At 46.3% G+C, this 18,275-nt stretch overlaps 1 protein-coding gene across 3 annotated transcripts; it reads right to left on the bottom strand.

The window, feature by feature from the left end:
* Positions 1-210: 210 nt before the first annotated feature.
* MAF (MAF bZIP transcription factor) lies at positions 211-17,807 on the bottom strand. Of its 3 annotated transcripts, XR_013968246.1 has the most exons (6): positions 16,557-17,807; positions 3,920-3,980; positions 1,601-1,671; positions 1,056-1,127; positions 852-974; positions 211-717 (listed from the first exon to the last, which is right to left on the bottom strand). XR_013968246.1 is itself a non-coding variant. In XM_080827602.1 (3 exons), the coding sequence occupies exons 1-2, from the start codon at positions 17,678-17,680 to the stop codon at positions 3,947-3,949; spliced, it is 1,158 nt and encodes a 385-aa protein (XP_080683728.1). In that variant the 5' UTR covers positions 17,681-17,807; the 3' UTR covers positions 1,213-1,671; positions 3,920-3,946. The 3 variants fall into 3 exon arrangements, 1 of the variants encoding a protein (XP_080683728.1); XR_013968245.1 differs by having other exon boundaries at positions 211-974; XM_080827602.1 differs by lacking the exons at positions 211-717; positions 852-974; positions 1,056-1,127 and having other exon boundaries at positions 1,213-1,671.
* Positions 17,808-18,275: the final 468 nt, after the last annotated feature.

Raw genomic sequence — 18,275 nt, 5'->3', positions numbered from 1 at the left:
CGGCCCCACACCTGGAACTGCTCCTCCCCTCCCGGACTTAGTGTTAATTCCTGCCTGAAATTATATCAATGCAAAAGGCTTTGTAATATTTTCCGTGGATGCTGGAAACAGAGGCGCACTGAATTTTCCCCACTGGCCGACCCCTGCCCCAGCATGTTCCAAATGTTGCCAAAAGACCCAAAACAAAAACAAAAAACAAAAACAACCCTTCTGCTTAGCTCATTTATTGCCGATAATTTCATTAGGTGCCAGGAAAACCCCAGAATGCAGACACTGAACAACAACTTTACAGCGATTTTTGGATGGAGGAAATGGAAGACTCAGCAACGGGCAGGTGATGAGGGTCTCGGCATTGGCGTCTGTGAACGGCAGCGGTAAATCTGGCCTTCTGGTAGACTGAACGAGTGCTTTTTAGCACGGACGCTCTTTCAGGAGCATCACTTGGTGTTAAGTAATGAGCACTGTAATTTTACCAAAATTCTCTCTTCCTTTTTCCCCCTCTTAATGCATAATTTCTTTAAGTTGCCCCTTCAGTTGTACGCTAGGGCTCACTGAAAATATGACTTCATACGGCATCATCAGGGTAGTTACCCTGCACCTGCTCTGCGATAATTAATTGATTAAATCAGCTCAGTAGCCAGCCAGCGCCCACCAAAAGAAAAACAGTAGGCGGACTAGGGGAAGGGGGTATGGATGGTGGTTGTGTGGGAGCATGACCTAAATAAACAAACAATAACAAACAATTAGGTAAGTCCGCGTAATAAACACTTGAAATGAAATTATTCTCCCCCCTCCCCACCTTTTTTTCTCAGTGCCAACAAATATGTTGACGTAATTCGCTTAAGACATACTCATGGAACTTGTGATGGACGGGTCCACTCCAAATCAGCATACAGGACAGCATTCTGCTCCTTGCTGCCGTGGGGGATGGAGGATGTACGGGAGAAACTGGGTATTGAGAAGCCCCAAGGGGCCTGTAATGAAGACAGAGTCAAGACCAGCCACTGTTCTCACTTGGGCTCTCTAAACCGAGGCACCAAGAATCTGGAACTTACAGTCTGTGTTTTCACATGTCCTTTGCATGACAACACCTGATTCACCATTTCTGTTAAAATATTTGATGGGCTCTGCAAGGGAAACACGGTTATGACAGATTTAATTTTCTGTTTGAGTTAAATAGCCGTGCTAAGGCACCCACATTGACACAGGGCGTCAGGAAACCATGCTTGCGTTTTATTTCTCTGGATGATTACGGGCAACATGGGAGGTCAAGTTATACAAAATAAAAACAAGATTTCTGAATACTTCTCCTGGTTTTTTGGTTCTGTTTTTTTGTTTTGTTTTGTTTTTATCCCAGTTCATAAAACAATGAAGCCTTCCTTACATTTGTTGGGATTCATATTGGCATGGGTACAGTCAGGATAAAACATGTTCACTCAGCTAATTGTAAGACTAGAGAGAGAGGGAGAGAAAACAAACAAACAAACAAACTGATGGGTACTTAGAACCCAGGAAGTGCTATTTATACAAGTTCCATCAGCTTCTCCCACAGGCGACAGGAAAGCTACAAACGGGCCTCTCCCCTACGTATTTGTCCCACCTGCCCTGCCCCGAGGCAGCTCTGTAAGGCTTGGTTGCATCCGGATGGGTCTTAGCCAATGTCAGGAACATCTGAAATGGGCAGAGCATAGACATGAGCGGGCCAAGATCCGTCACCACCTTCCAAACTAGTGTTTCAGCACACAAGATGAAAGAACGTGTCTTGAAGACCACTTTCAACGTTGGTGTAACGCAGGGCCAGTTGTGTTAATTTAAGCTGAGGAACAGCCCCTAAGTTGGATTCCGAAGGCACCCTTGGTATTAGGGTCAAGCATCATCACTTGTTTCCATGGCGAAGAAGTTAACATCACACCAACCAGGGATGCTACCGTGGAAAATTTTGCGGTTGCCTCCATAGAGGTTCATGTGGGAAGACCTTCCTTAGAAGGCATAACCTTGATAAGTCATGCATCTGGGTAGATTTGTGTATGTTAGGCTGTAACATGCGCTGATGGAAAATGTTAGTCAGGATCAAGGGATGCTACAGAAAAGGAGAACTTAATCTTTTTTATGATACCACTTAGGAGGGATATTTTGCAACATGCCGAAAAACCATAATATAATCTAGACTGTGTTTCTGAGAATAAATGAAAGGTAATTATGCAGCTCCCCAAATGGTTTGCGGTTTAATTTTCATACTCTAGAAAATTGCCAGAAATAAGCCACGAAGCTGTACATAGTGGAAATTAGCAAGAGAGAAGAAGGCTAGCAGGTCTCCGTTTGGGGCTTTCACTACCAAAATCCCTTAGCCAAAGTGACTTTCTGAATATACACTAAGTAACTCTCCCAAGAGTATCAAGTATTGAACTTTTCATATATCCGCTTATAATATCTAATATCACGGAGTAACTCAGAGGAATTGTCCTCCTCCCCGCAGATTCCCCATCTGACCAAACGCCTTTCTCTTGCTTGCTCTCACCTGTCAATCAAGTTCACAGGAGAAATTTGATTTCTCTCCCACCAGTAACCTTATATGAAAAATTACCAGGAGGGTCAGGACCAGTGTGAACCTCACCTTAAAAGTTCATTAACTCTTTGCTCAAAATGGATGGTTTCAGTGTAACAAAACCTGCCAGTGGGCCTAGATCATCATATGTAATAGATAGTTCTCAAATTCCAATTATAAAGATAGAGACAAAAGAAAGGAATAAAAACAAGAGGAATAAAGCAGTGGTACAGCATGCACACACGCAGACACTCAAATTAATCCCAAAGGTATAACATCGAGTTAAAATCTATGTACAAGACTATTCAAGAATATGTTAATTTTGTATAAGGCTAAGAAAGAAACCATAGTTAAATATGCACAGTCTAGTTATTCAAGCAGTGTGTAAGTCATCAGATACTATTTTTGAATAATGGGAAAAAATGGGGTTCTGGTTCCCAACACGCGGATTCACTGGATCCTTAAAGGGTCTTCTTTGCAAAGAGGAGCAAGCAGTTTGACGGTGTGACTTTTGCCCCCCTCCTCAGTTTCTCTAGAAATCAAAAACCGTATTTCATGCAGATTTCTCAGCAAGCAATTTTTTTAATGAAAAAAAAAATCAAATTTCATTCCATTAGCCAATAAGAGGTAACAAGAATACATAAAACAATGACACTAAATAATTATTGGTGTACAAGTGTTGGACTAGCTTTCTAAACAAAGAGGTTTCATTATTAAATTCACCCTGGGATACTTACAATTGAAAACTCATTTAAATGTCTTAATTTCATTTTTTTCTAGTAGATGAAAATCAGATATCGGCCCCCCAACCGTCGCCTGTGCTCTCCTTCTGCCTACAGTTGAAGTGGGAAGTGGCTCCAAAGTCACATTTGGATGCAGAAGTCGGGGACACACTGTGCTTTAAAATGACACCGAATTTTCCAAATGTGAATATGGAGTAACTTGTAAGAGGCTGAAAATCTGGAATGTTTACGAGGCCCGGGTAAAGCCGGGCAAGGACCGTGGATGCTAGTTTCACGGGCTCACCCAAATTGTCTGACGTTCAAGCAGAAGGACTGGCTCTGTGAGTGTCAAGAGAGTCATGCTGGTTAAGGCTAAAGATGTGGGGGTTCCTCGGGTGAGATTAAGTGCTCTACAGCACACCTAAGTAATGAGATGAATACAGAAACGCATGCATGCTGGGCCCACGTACACTGCCTCACCCGTCAGTGCCCAGGATCGCCGTCTACGTCCCATGTGAAACCCAGGGACTAAATTTACTGAAGCAGGAGCTTTGCACACCTAAGGGATTATCAGCATTCCTTGCTTGCTTGCTATCCCCCTCATGGAAAACTCATCGAAACAAGCACATGCAAATCAGAAATCAAGAAGTACCTCTTTGACTTCAGGCAACAGGGTTTTTCACATCACTGAGGCAGAGGATTCCCTTGGGTACCTGATTTAGTAAATATATTAAAATAAACAAAGGGTCATTAATAAGCACGAAGAAGGTTTCAAGGACAGTATGTTCAAGGCAGCCTAGCTCTCTACGAAAAAGGCAGAATGAGACCCAAAGAAGAGGGACTTAGCTCCCTTGCTTTGACATCCTGGCCTCAGACCTGCCAGAGAAGGGGTTCACATGGAAGAGAATGGTATAGAACACAAGGTCACCCCCTCTGACAATTGCTCCCACCCCTGGGAGGCGGAGATAGAGATACCGACCGGCCTGGCAGCCTGGATCAGCTTTGATGTTGTCCTCGGTTCGGACAACCCAGTCATTCTGGGCTCACAGCGGGGAGGGTCTGAATGGTCTCGGATGGGCATCTCCCGAGTGGTCACACACTGCTCATCCCTCAGAGAACCCAACTGGTCCAGTCGCCCTTGGGTCTTTACTGGGGCCCATTCTCTTCCATCTGCCCCCTCCCGCTTCGTTGCTCTGATCTATTCTGCTGGTACCGCTGGACCTTAATTGCAAATGTTCTCTTAACAAATGGTAACATTTAGACACCACCTTTATATTTATTAACTTCCTCTCTGTTTAAATTAGTAACAGGGAATGCTTAAGAACCACGATATGAAAATGAGGTTGCTTTAAAAAAAAAAAAAAAAAAAGGTCTTTTTGCTTCACAGTGAATAACAAAGCACAGTAATTCAAAGTAGTTAGCTTTCTATGGTTCAAAAAACCCTATTGCTATTAGCTGTACTAATGTAAGTGGCAAAATAATTATCATTTACTGTACAGAGTCCAATATTTTCCAGACAGCAGTTTAATAACAAAGCAGACCCGTCATTTCTCCCTATGGTTAGTCACACCATACAAGTTCAGACTGTCAAAATATATTTAAAATCTAATTTTAAAAATTCAACATGGTTACAGCAAATCTGTGTACAATAGCTGCGATAAACGAGCGAGTCAATCTAATTTTTTTTTTCCCCGAGATGGATATTCACTTATTTCTCTTTAATCCCCCACACTTTTATTTGGATTACCTTATAATTGGTAGGAACAAATCCACTAAACACATACACATGCTGAAATCTGTAGGCAGCTCTAACAGCACGTAAAATCTTTCTCGACTTAAATTTGCATCAAGCATAACTTTGCCACTTATTTCGAATGTCCCCTCTGGATGGTGTAACTCTGCATTAAAACACTTGGATAAACAAATTTGTACTCTTGTATCTGTCAGAGCTGCTCCCAATACATTACGTGCCTTCACTCACACCTCTTGTTAGAAATGCCTTGAAAATCTTATGGTACAGACTACTTTTCTTCATGTAGTCGTATCCATTAATCTTTGCTAAATATATTATTTCTATGCCAACAACAAAAACCAAAACAAAACAAAAAAAAGCACAACAAACTAAGAAAGAAAAAAAAGAAAGAAAGAAAGAGAACAAGAAACCCACTTAAATTTTAAACCTGGAAGTGTTATCAGTAATATCAATTGTTCTCCATTTGAAGTTCAGATGGCTAATGTCTAAAAAACAAACAAATAAACAAAAACCCTTCCCATAGAAGGTTCTCCCTTTTTTTTTTTTTTTTAACCTTTAGGAATAACAGATTCTTTTTAGAAATGCAAGTGAATAGTTTAAAAGCTTAAGAGATTGTGGAGAGAATATTTCTGTAATTCCTTTGAGGCAGGGCAAACATATGTTAAGCTTCTGCAAGGGGTATTTACATGAGATCATACACTTGTGAAGCATTTTTCAATTTTAGAAAAATATTATAAAGCAATAATTGAACATAGACTTTGCAAAATGCCCCTTTGTCTTCCTGGCCATCTCATTGATAGTCTCTGTTATTTTTGGAGAAAAAGAATCAAGCCTCATTAAATGTGATATTTGGCATCTCGCCTGTAATCTCATAAAGTAGATGTCCTTTTTAGATCATTGGTGTCATTTTCCTCAAGATGACCTCTACTCTCTGGCCATCCGGGCAACCCATCCTGTTATCAAGGCATTTACTTTCAAAAGGGTGGGGGAGAGAGATTCTGTTTGCACACCTGAATAGGGTCCAAAAGCCACTGCAGTTCCTCGGTTCCCATCAGCTTCACCCAGGCTAGTCATTGGAGAAGAGTGGTGGGGGCAAGGGGGTCTCACATGGGAAGGGGAAGAGAGGTTTTTGAGGCAGACCGCTACAGCATCGTCCAAGCCAGACGTCTGCCAGTGTAGAGCCTCGAAGGACTGGAGATATTTACCTAACGATTAAATAGTATTTTTTAAATAGCATAGGAACGTGCATTGATATTCCAAGGAAGATTTTTTACAAAGGTCTGGGTACCCACACAGTGCAGGGAATTAACATGGACAGTGGACCCCGCGAATGTGCTACAGAGAGATGGTCAGTCTCTGTTTCCGCACTGTCCAGCATCGCACCAAGTGGGGGAAGGTTTTATGCGGAGATTGTTTTAAGACGGACATTTCAGACTGGGTTTGCTCATGTCTACCAAAATACGGAGTAGGCAGGTTAACTCTGTCACGTGATTGTTTTTATTTCATATGTGGACACTGCAGACTGATTTTTAACAGCTTCTCCCTCTATGATGGGTTAAAGGGCTCCATAAATAGGTAGGTAGGTAGCAGATCATAGATAGCTGGACAGATAGATGCCAGATGAAAGAATATGTTGTATTCATTGCTTGCAAATGCAAAGACTCAAATACCATCTTTTAACAGATTTAATCTTAGCATGATTACCACACCTTTCCCCCCATTCTATCAGAAAGGATTTTAGTGTAATTTGACAGTGCAAAAGTGTCTCAGAGGCTGAGATCATTGTTTTAGTTTCAACATATTTATCTGCACATTAATGGTTCCATCCTGAAGAGAAGGAGAAAGAAAAAAGAGACCTAGTTCAGAAAGTGCGATGTTACTTGGCTCTCTTCTTGAGTCTCTAAAAAACTGTGGGGCCAATAAGAAAAAGGCCCTCCCTACAGGGAACGGCTCCTTTCTGCAACGAGTAGTTTTGAAATCTGTCCTCGTAAAAATAGGTCCTGAGGGCACGAAACTGGACCAGAACAGTGTTGAAAATCTGAGAAGGCAAGCAAGACCCTCATGCCGGAACTGTTGTCCAAATCCTAATAAAGTTTGTTTGACTGGCTTTCCTTTACCATGAGCATCAAACTATACCATCGAAAACCCCAACCATATGGAGATTTCTAGGAAGATCCTGAAATGCTATCTGGATTTCCTCCTTTCCTTTCTCTTTTTCCTCCTTCCTCTAACCAGAGCAGGAAAACAGATCTGAAAAATAGGCCCCAAAATTAACAGAGTAAAAATCAAATGGCCTGGGGCAGCCGAAGAGGATCTTAAGGCTCCTGGGGAGGCTCACGAGGGTGGGGTGGGAGTCCCAAGGTGAGAGGTGGAGCCTTTTAGGGCTGAAGCCCCCTCTCTCCCTCTCACCCACCCAGGAGCACAACAGAACGGGGAGCTTGGACGTCCGCAGGCACTCCACTCTGGCCAGCTCAGTCCTCTTGGAAAATTAAACCAAATTCCAATACAAACCCGAGGCTCCTGCTGGGGCGTGGGCGCCCGACGGGCACGGGGCACTAGGGCAAGCTGGAGACTGGGGACAGAAGGCTGCTGTTGAGCCGCCGCCCCTCCCCCCAGCCCCCAGGTATCTTGGGCATCTCCAAGAGGAGCCCCATGGTGGCCAGGAGTGTGCCGGCCTCCGGGGGGCGCAGCGCAGGGCTTGGGGAGAGCAGAGCAGGGACTGCCTGGTGACCTCAGGCAGCCTCAGGGACCTGCCCCCGTGGTTCCTGCCTTCTGTCCTTCCGTGCCGGCCCCCAGTGCAGCCAGGGATCCCCCCCAGGGTGGAGAGCACACCTGGCTCCACTCACCCCCAGCAGCCCGAGGGGGCAGCCTTGCTCTGCAAAGCCCCCCCCCCCACCCCCAGGCAGACCAAGTGTATGCAGGGACAGGGCCAGAAGGAGGGGTGTGGCCGGTGAGGGGCAAGGAAACCAAGAAATGGGCAACCTCACCCTCTTCCGGGCCTTCATGTCAGGACCCTTGTCACCACTCTCGACAGCCAGTGCTAAACATTCCATGAGCCACCCCCTAGCTTCTCTCTGGGAGCTACTGGCCAGCCCTTCACTCCAGCCCTGCCCTGTCTGCACCTAAACTGGGGCAGGAGTGATGTAATGCGTCCAAGGCCTCAGCTTAGGCACTGCCTTCTGGCCCCGGGCGGTGACCTCTAACTCTCACAAGGCCCTGGGCGACTAGGCATGGGAGAAAGAGGGTGTAAATATTACAGAGAGGGCACTGGAATGGGGCAAGTGTCAGGTGATGAGAGGCCACAGCCCTGGAGCTCAGAACATGGGTATTGCATTTAGGAATCCTGGGGATCCCGGGGTCTGTCAGCCGCCTGTCAGTCACCCTGCAAGCAGATCTTTTCTGGTGGAAGTCGGGGCCCTGGGACAGACCTAGCTCTGATCCCTGGTTGGGGATCCTAAGCCAAGGTTGGCTTGTGTTAGCGGTACTCCCCCAGCCCCGCACACTGGCGCCTTCCTGTTCTCCACTCCGCTGGCCTAGTTCGGGATCACCTATTGTTCCGGGATCCTCAGGCCTGCTTTCCTGCTGGAGGATGCCCCCAATGAAGGCCAGAAACCCATTTCTATGGGCTTCCAGAAGTGGATGAGGTCACACAGAACTGGGGCAAATTCTGGATCCTCCCTGCTGACCGGACTTTCCGGTGCAGGATCCCTTCACAATCGTCCTTGGGGGTCCTCTCAGAAGAGTGGTTTCCAAGCCTCTCTGCCTGGTTCTGTAAGGTTTCAATGGCCTCTCCTATTTCCTAACTGAAAGAACCAGCCACAAGGAAAAAGCATGTTTTGGAATCTAAGCTGGGAAATGCTCAAGGTTGGTGATCAGAATTTTCAGAATCCAAATCCCCTGTGTGTAGCTCACACCCAAGCCTGGGCGGGGCAGGGGCTGAGGGGTGTGGGGGGTGAACACAGAGCTATTTCCTCTCCTCCCGTCCTCTTCCCGAATGTCCACAAACACCCCTCCCTCATCCTCCCTTCTGGAATTAATGCCCCTTTCTAATCAAAACTAAAGATCCAAGAATCTGTGGAGAAGAGAGGAATGTGATTTTGCAATCCAAAGTCCTAATTATAGGGGAAAATGTTATTTCACAAAAAGAAAGGAAAAGAGAATGGATTTTGTTGAACAAGAGTAGAGGTGCTCAGTGGATGATTAGGATTTGAGTAAGGGACTGTGCATTCCAGTCATAGCCTCTGTGTGGAAAATGTGCTTTGTGAGTTTCTTAAAACTGCCCAACTCTGATGCAAATTCATATGAAGATCTGATTTCTGTGGTGCTATCGATGTGTCCTTTCTATCTCAGCCTTATGATAGCGGGCAAACTTATGGAAGACACACAGACACACAAACACACACGCACGCACGCACACGCACACACACACGCAAAGGGCTTTCGAATTTAAACACTGAAGACTGTCACAATGCCTAAACCCTATGCGGGACCATATAAATATTGGCATAACAGGTCTGACTGATCCAAAACGGCACTGCTGTAAAATTGCAGATGGATATATTTATAAATACCCCCGAAGTTGAGGCATTAACAATTTCCCCAGATTTCTCAGTTTGGGTTTAAGCTCTCAAATCGTTTTCAAAAAGGAAACACATGTGAGAGTGGTTGGGAACGGAGCGGACGGTCGAACCTCGTTCGCACCTGGTCCGTGGACACACTGGGCCTGCCTTTAGCCGGAGAGCAAGTGAAATTCAGACTGGCAACTGGGATTATTCCTGGGACTCCTGCCTTCAAAGTCCTCCCCACCCTTCCCTCTTTCTCCCTTCATTTCTCACCGCCCACGGAGGGTGCCGAGAACAGGAGCCTGGGGTTTTGCTACGCCTTCGTGCAGAGCAATTTGATTTGCTTTGTTTTTTGTTTCGTCCCTCTCTAAAGGATAAAGATGTTCCCGCATTGTTGCAGGACTGTACTTCTTTATGCCCGGACAATCATGAGACAGCCTGGGGGACTGAAATTCTCTCACCCTGTCCCCTACCCCCGCAGGAGAAAAAGTGCCAGACAGAGCTGGATTTGTTCAGGAGCCGGGGCCAAGCAAGGCTTGGAGAGAATTCCCCTTTTCTGGGGCTGTTTGATGTCTAGGGTTTGAAGATTTATATCAAAAGTGAGAAAAGCAGTGTTATCAGAAGGTGGGTTGAGGCTCCTGACTGTTTTAAAACAAGGGCAAAAACAAACAAACAAATCCTGATTCAGGGTCGGGGGGCTGGACCCCGGACCACCTTCCGTACAGATGGCCGCTACACGCCTTGCCTTGGACTTGGGGCACCTTTCCTATTTAGGACGAGCCAAGAGTGAGAACAAACTTCAGGTTTCTCTTATTTTCCTCCCAACAACAAGGAAGCCCCCGACTCCCAATTACTCATTCGGCATCCTGAGGAATAATGAGAAGTGGTGAAAAGGACAGCCTACCACTGTAGATAAATCTTCCCCTAAAAAACCAAGACATGTCTTCCTAGGAAGGGGCGACGTGATTAAAAAAAAAAAAAAAAAATCAAATGAAAGTCAATCGCAGTGGGAAGCCTTGCAAACCATCTAGAGCAGAGGAATCCAGCCTCTCATGCCTCTCATGCATGTTTACATGAAAAGGAAGGCCCGGAGCCTGGCGGTGTGTTTCCCTGGCACAGGAGTCAGAAGGCTGAAGGTTGTCACTCATGGATTTCAGCCTCCAGCCTACCTCGGTTAGGCTTTAACTACCGACAGGCAAAAAATAGAGACACCTGTGTGGCAAGCAGACTTTTAAAAATATTGATTGGCCTAGAAGCCCGGGAGGAGCACATTTTCTAAAGCCAAGAGTGTGTGAATACGGAAGTAAGTCGTCCCAAACAAAGCACGAGGAACATCAACAAAAGCCTCCCGACGTACTCCACTCTGGCCACCTTTGTGTCAGAAGCAACTTGTTACTGAGACAGGGCTGTGCTGGGGACACGGCTACGGAGGCGGCCGTAGCCCATGTTTGCCAGGGGGCTGCCGCCCGGCCCTCGGTTCACCGTGTTGAGCAGGAAACCTGGTGGTTTGGCAGAGGGGAGGTCCTCTAGGAGAACCGAACCATCTAGAATTGATATCACAGAATAAAAACTACGGGGGTAAAGGGAGAAGGGAGGAGAGATCAGGGGTGTTAGAATCTCGCATTCCGTAATACATTATACATGGAGTTATTTGGAGCAGCCCGTGTTGAAAGGGGCCCGGATGGTCATGGCACCGAGGCGGACAAACATGGTTTCTAGACATCCTTTCCTCACCAAGGTCTGTCTACTTTGATGTCGATCTATTAATGCGTCAGATACAGTGTGAAAAACTGTTACACTTCTTTTTTTTTTAACAAAAGGAAATGTGCAAAGAGTAGGGAAACACAAGGGAGGTGATTTTGTGAATGGCCCAGGAGGCTAGAAGTGGAGGAAAAAGCACATGGAGGGTGTGGTTTAACTAACTGTATTTTGCCACACGCTGTTTTCATTTACAGCTATGTCTGATAAACGAACACGTTTGACATCACTGATAAATATATTACTATCCGGGGCCTACCGGAAACCCAGGGTGCTGGGGCTCGGCTAAAGCTTCTGACTGTGGCATCTGCTTGGGGAGGGGGAGGCACGTATATTTTTCTTCTTAGTAAAATTATCTGCCAGAGAAACAATGAAGTGTGAAAAAGTACTATTTAGAGTGTGCGTGTCTACATATGTTTCAAAAACGCTAGCTGCTACCTTCTGGGAAACTTCTCTTCGTATAAAGGTGCATATAGATCTCCTTTCAATTTCAGTGGCTTTTTAAAACTCATCTCGTGGGTTGAAAACAACGGTACCTATTTAGTTTCGCACGCCGCGAGGACAGAAGCCCCCGCGTGCTCTCCTCTAGGTTGGCATTGAAAGACCCTCGGACCAGAGGCACAGTTCACAGTGTGGAGGTTACACACCTACCACTCTTCCTCTCTAACACATTTTTCTTTAAAAAGGATACTAAATGGAAGTCAGGGGCAGGGTGCTCTCTTAAGGCTGCAAACGATGATAATAATAATGATGATAATAATGATAAATTTTTAATGTACAGTTCTTACATAAATTTCTTTTTGTGAATACACTGTAAGTATACATTGCTGGGGCTTCCAAAATGTGGCGTATCCCACTGATGGCTCCAACTTGCGAGTGGGCTCAGTTCTGTAATTGGAATGAAAGGAATTTTAACACTATTTAGACAAAGACTCAGATGCAGTGGAAAGGGAAAGCCAGATTTCCTTACAGAACTTATTTATTTTTAAAATAAAAATTTATTTCTACTAGGGACACTTAGACAGAATTTAGGATTTCTTTGTTAAAAAAATAAAATAAAATAAAACAACAAACACATGTATTTGTGTTTGCCTCTCAGACTACATTTCAAAGTTTTATAGTCGTGCTTCTATGTAAACCTGCCTTTCACTAAGGAGTTAACCTTCTCTTAAAGCCAGCCACCCAAACCCCATTTTTGCCAGTGCCTCTCTGCTTTCTAACGTTTGGGGCCCAAACCCACTTATTAGAGTGAACTGCCTTGTCGAGTCCTATCAAAATGCTTAATTGTGGCACAAGTGTTTTTCTCAGGACGGGAGTGCAGTGAGTCCATCCTGAATGACACTCTGATTTTCAGAAGCGTTTGCCTCAAAGCTTTCATCTGAGGCTGAGCTTTTAGCATAAATGATATATCTGTGTCTCTACCCCTTCAGGGGGAAACTGCCTATCTCCTCCATGGGATCAGAGGGAAAAAACCCCAAAACCTCTGAAGCAGAGAAGAGCTAACGTCCAGTGCAGGCATTTACGTTTACTATGAAGACTTTCGTTAAGCAAAATGAAGTGTGGAGTCAGGAGTTCTATCCAAACTGGCACACGAAGGAACGTCAAAATGCAGTGGGTTTACCCTGTCTTTGCGTTCTGTGAAAAAGGGAAGGAAGACAGGATATCAACTGGCCAGAGCTCGTCCGCGCCAAGCACAACCTGTTTTCTTCAAAATAAGGCCTTCGTTCAGAGTTGCAATATTATCTTAAAAAAAAAACAAAAAAAAAACCTCAAAACAAAATAAAACAAAAGTCATCGTGTTTGGCTATATTTTCAAAACAGTGTTGGCTTTGTCTAACATTCTTTTAGCATTCTAGGGGAAGTCGATTAGGAGTGCAGACTGCATGAATTTGTAACATTAGTTGCACGAATTTATGTCATTTTAAAATAGGTCAACGCCGTTAGTTAAGAAGGTAGCTCAAGGCTTTCCAAGTCATCTTTGAAGTTAGCCTCGATACACCACTTGTTTGGGGGCAAATACCGATCAATCAGAGCACAGATTCTATCAAGGTATTACTTTTTTGCTTGTGTTTCTGGAGTTAAGGTGATCTGATCATAGCCAGCTTGTCTAAGTGGAGAAGCCCCTCTCTGCTAAATACCGTGAAATATGATTTAATGACACAGTTTTAAATTCAGAGATGTACTTGGGGTTATGTAAATAAGGGGTGGGTTTTTCTTTTTCCTATTTAAGACAAATGACCTTCAAAGTTAAAAAACAAAACAAAACAAAACAAGCAATTGGATTTGTCCAAAGTGTTGATGTTAAGTTGGGTCGGGCCCTGCTAACCAGAAAATCATGGTCTGTAAGGGAAGAAGGAAAAATAATCAATTTTAGCCAAAAGGCAAGAATTGTTTATCTTTACCATGAAATGCCTATGTGCCCAAGCCACCTCCTGCCATGACTTCTTTGCCAGGCCCATTTCCCTCTAGATGGGCTTATTGCTGGGCTGGACCAGGAGCCGAGGGCAATGCTGAGCAGGCCCTACTCTGGTTGGGATTTTGTTTGTTTGTTTTCACCAGAGGGCAATGATGTCTCAACTCACTTGAAAACTGAAAAGTTTGCATGGAAGGGGGGCTTACGGGGCGGGGGGGGGGGCGGCTGCATTTTGAGAGGTCATAATTTACATTTATATTAAATACTTCTAATTATTCAAAGGGATGGCCTCCCACCTCACAAAACAGCCTATGTTTCGCCCTGAATTACTGCCTCCCTACACCTCCATTAATCCTGCCTCCGGAGAAAAGGATGCATTTTACACTTCTAATGCAGTTTTGGGCCCAGTTAAATTGTACACTAAGAAACTGAGCACAGAATCAAAAAAAAAATGCAGTTTATTATTGTAGATTATTCTTTCTCTTGATATAACCAGAATTGAAAATGAAAGAAAAGCACATAGGAACATCACGCGTGGTTAGTTAGTAACTCAAGATATAAAACAATTTTGCACAGCAAAATATGTAAAAGAAAAGTAACTGACAAGATTTTTTTATATTTATTGTGGTAAGATTTACTTTTCATTTTTTTTTTAAAGACAGGATGTCAGTCCCTGAAAATAACATTTAACTGATTATTGCCTTTAAAACTGTGGATTTTTTTTTTTAAGTTACAGAAAATCCAGTTCTGCACCACAATACAACTGTAAAAAAATCTGCATCATCTTAAAACTGTGCAGTAATGCCATTTTTATAACTGCATAAATTTTATTAGCGTTCTAAACAGTTTTGCAAATTTTTTTGTATTATATGCTTGCAGGTTATATCTTAGTGCAATTCAGTCCCAAATACTTTAAATTTGAAAAAAAAAACATACATTTTGAATGTAAAATACCCCTACAGATATAAACAGGGGTGTTTCCCCTTTAATACTTTGGTTTTCAATACAGTCAGTGGTATAGCAAAGACTACACATACCCAACTTATATTTAAGTTGCAAGCACATGCTGTATAAGCTACTTTTTTTAAACAGTCCCCTTGCAAACTCTACCCCCCTTAACATCACAACAGTAAACAATTTAGTGCATCAATCTTTTAAAAAATCTACAGCTAAACAGACCTAACTCTTTCAAATTTATCTATAACATTCCTTTATCTGTAGCATACATTTTAACTGGGCTAACAGATTATAAAAACTAGAATTAAATTATATACTAGGAACCCATAGCATTCCACATTTGACAATGACCAAAAGCCAAAACAAAAAAAAAATAATAATAATAAAAATAAAACAAACCAAAAATAACGGGGCAGATTTCTTTTTTTCTTAAAAAATAAATTTAGACTGCTTTCCACAACAGCACAATTTTAGTCCCCAAAGTGGGGTGTCATTCTTATTAAAAAGAAAACATTAAGAGTTCTTTTAATGTTTGCCATGTTAAATTTTTAACCCATTCTGGCATCTTTGACAAGGAATGCCTTCAGTGCATTTACAATGGGAGGCTGAAGTTCTCAGTAACTCATAGCAGTTTTGGAGCAGATGCAAACTTTCATGGGAAGAAGGCTCTAGGGTGGAACTTTTTTGTTCTGAACTCAAAAAAGTCATGAGGCAATTAAAACAAAAGTATGAATGCCATGCCATAAGTCTTCGAACGTCCATTTCCAAGCCAAAAGAAAAAAAAAAGAAAAAAAATAATTATACCATACATGTCCAGCATGCAGGCGCTTTTTTTTATTAATATAATGTCTCTTTTCCATAAAGTCTTTGAAACAGTTATAGTTCATTGTTGCTAAGACAAAGTAGCAAGCATAATAATGCATGAGATGAGAATGAGTTTTTTAATGGCAGACTAAACTCTCAGATTTGGCATGATAAGGCCAAAACTCACAAGTCACACCCAGAAGGTTGATGCAGGCTTGATTGTGGCAGGTTCATGAGGATTTTTTTTTCTCTAGTTTAGCATAACAATGCTAAAAACCCCGATGGAACTCAGCGCGCTGCAAGTCTCTAACATTTCACATTTTTTTTTTTCCTTTGCAAGCTCAATCTCACATGAAGAACTCAGGAGGAGAAAAAAAAACTTAGCTTTTTTTTTTTTTTTCCTTTTATCTCTGAGGAGATGGGTGAAGAGGGCGTGAGGGTGAAGGTTGGGGAAAAGGGCAACACAGCAAGCTCCAAAAAGTAAAATTAAAAAAGAAAAAAATCCAAACAAAATAAAACACACACACACAGAAAATGAACACCAGCTCATGAACTGAAGAAGAAGGAGAAAAAAAAAAAAAAAAAAGAAACACTGTGAATGATGCAGGCTTCAAAGGTGAGCATGAAGAACTCTGCTGAGATCTTTGAACATTGTGTGTGTGTGTGTGTGTGTGTGTGTGTGTGTGTGTGTGTGTGTGTGTAGGGAGGGTGTAAATAAAAACAAGCTAGCAAGTTATGGAGAATTTCAGATTGGCAATCCATGAGCCAGACATTCACTCCCTCCCCATTTAAAAACAGCCACCACCACCGCCAACTTGGAGCAGGGTGTGTGTGTGTGCGCGTTGTGTGTTGTGTGTGTGTGTCTGTGCGCGCGCGAGCGCGCGCGCGTGTGTGTGTCTGTGCAGGGGCATCGGGCAATCTCAGCAGGGGAGGGGGCGAGGTGGCGGCGAGCACGGCTCTGGAACTAGCAAGCCCACACCCGAGTCGGACCCCCACGGAGCACTTATCAAGGTGGCTAGCTGGGATCGCGTGTCAGACTCACATGAAAAACTCGGGAGAGGACGGGTTGTCGCTGCTGGAGCCGTTTTCTCGGAAGCCGCTGCTCACCAACTTCTCGTATTTCTCCTTGTACGCGTCCCTCTCGCGCACCAGCCTGGAGATCTCCTGCTTGAGGTGGTCGACCTGCTGCAGCAGCTGGTTCTTCTCGGACTCCAGGACGTGTCTCTGCTGCACCCTCTTGAAGCGGCAGGACTGGGCATAGCCACGGTTTTTCAGGGTCCGCCTCTTCTGCTTCAGCCGGATCACCTCCTCCTTGCTGACCCCGCGCAGCTGCCGGTTCAGCTCGCGCACCGACATGGTCACCAGCTGCTCGTCGGAGAAGCGGTCGTCGAAGTGCAGGCCGCCGGCGGCGTGGTGCGGGTGCAGGGCGCCCCCCGCCCCCGCCGCGCCCCCGCCGCCTCCGCCGCCGCCGCCGCCGCCGCCGCCGCCCCCGGCGCTGGCCGGGCCACCGCCGCCCGTGCCGCCCGCGCCACCGGCCGAGGCTGACGCGCTGCCCGCGGCGCCGGGCGCGCCGGCCGTCGGGTGGTGGTGGTGGCCGGCGGCGTGGTGGTGGTGGTGGTGGTGGTAGTGCGGGCCCGCGCCGCTCTGCGCGGCGGCCGCGGCGATCACGGCGGACACCACGGCGGCGGCGGGGCCCATCTCCTCGCCGCTGCCGCCCAGGGAGGCGCCGGCGCCGGCCCCGGCCGCCGAGGCCAGCTGCTGCGCCCCGCGCGCGTAGCCATCGAAGCCGCCCTGGAGCTGGTGGCTGTTGCTGATGAGCGCCTCGACCGCGTCCTCGGGGCTGAAGCCCAGCGCCTCCGGGTTCAGCTGCTGCGGGTAGCCGGTCATCCAGTAGTAGTCTTCCAGGTGCGCCTTCTGCTCGCTGCCCGAGCCCGGGCTGGGCGCCGAGAAGCTGGGGGAAGGGGGCACCGAGCTGCACGGCGTGCTCATGGGGGTGGAGGACAGCGAGCCCCCGGCGATGAGACGGCCGCACTGGCTGATGATGCGGTCGGTCTCCACCGGTTCCTTTTTCACTTCAAACTTCATCAGATCGAAGTCATTAACATATTCCATGGCCAGGGGACTGGTGGGCAGGTCGGAGTTGCTCATTGCCAGTTCTGATGCCATTCTCCTGCCGCCGCCGCCGCCGCCGCCGCTCCGCCAGATGGGCTGCAGGAGAGGGGCCAGCGGGCTGTGCTGGGTGGCCAGCGGGTGAGCCAGCTTGCCGGGCTGGGGCGCTTCTAGCTCGCGCGGCGGTGGCTGGCCCGAAACCTCCGAGCGCGCACACACCCCCCGCCCTGCCCGCGCCCCCCGCGCCCGCCCTCCCTCCCCCCTGCTCACGCCAATGTGCTCGCTCGCTCGCCCCGGCCCCTCCTCGCCTGCTCGCCTCCGTGCGTGCCGAGCCGGCGGCTTCAGGCTCGGGAAGGTCCTCCGCGGACTGCGGTGGCGGCGGCGGCGGCGGCGAAGCCGGAGGAGCCTGGCCGGGTGCGCGGCGTCCCCCGCTCGCCGCTCCGCTGCGCGCTTTGCATAAGGAGGGCTCGCCTCGCCGGCCCGGGCTGCAGGCGGGGCGCGCGCGGCGGCCGCTCGGAGCTGGAGGCGCGGCGGGCGGCTGTCCGGCGGCGCGGGCCTTGGCACGGGGGAGTTAACACTTCATGCTTCTCGCCTTCTCTTCTGCCTGCTCTTATTATTATTATTATTATTTTCTTTCCTCTCTCTCTCTCCC

This window comes from Martes martes (genome assembly GCF_963455335.1).
Source record: "Martes martes genome assembly, chromosome: 17".
Classification (NCBI taxonomy): domain Eukaryota; kingdom Metazoa; phylum Chordata; class Mammalia; order Carnivora; family Mustelidae; genus Martes; species Martes martes.
This window is presented reverse-complemented; position numbering and strand designations above follow the sequence as displayed.

Excerpts from the sequence above, each read along its gene's own strand:
- MAF (XM_080827602.1), bottom strand. The coding sequence starts at position 17,680 with ATGGCATCAGAACTGGCAATGAGCAACTCCGACCTGCCCACCAGTCCC. Across the intron at positions 3,981-16,556 it reads TCCTCTCCCGAGTTTTTCAT|GTACCCAAGGGAATCCTCTG; the intron begins GTGAGTCTGACA and ends TTACTAAATCAG.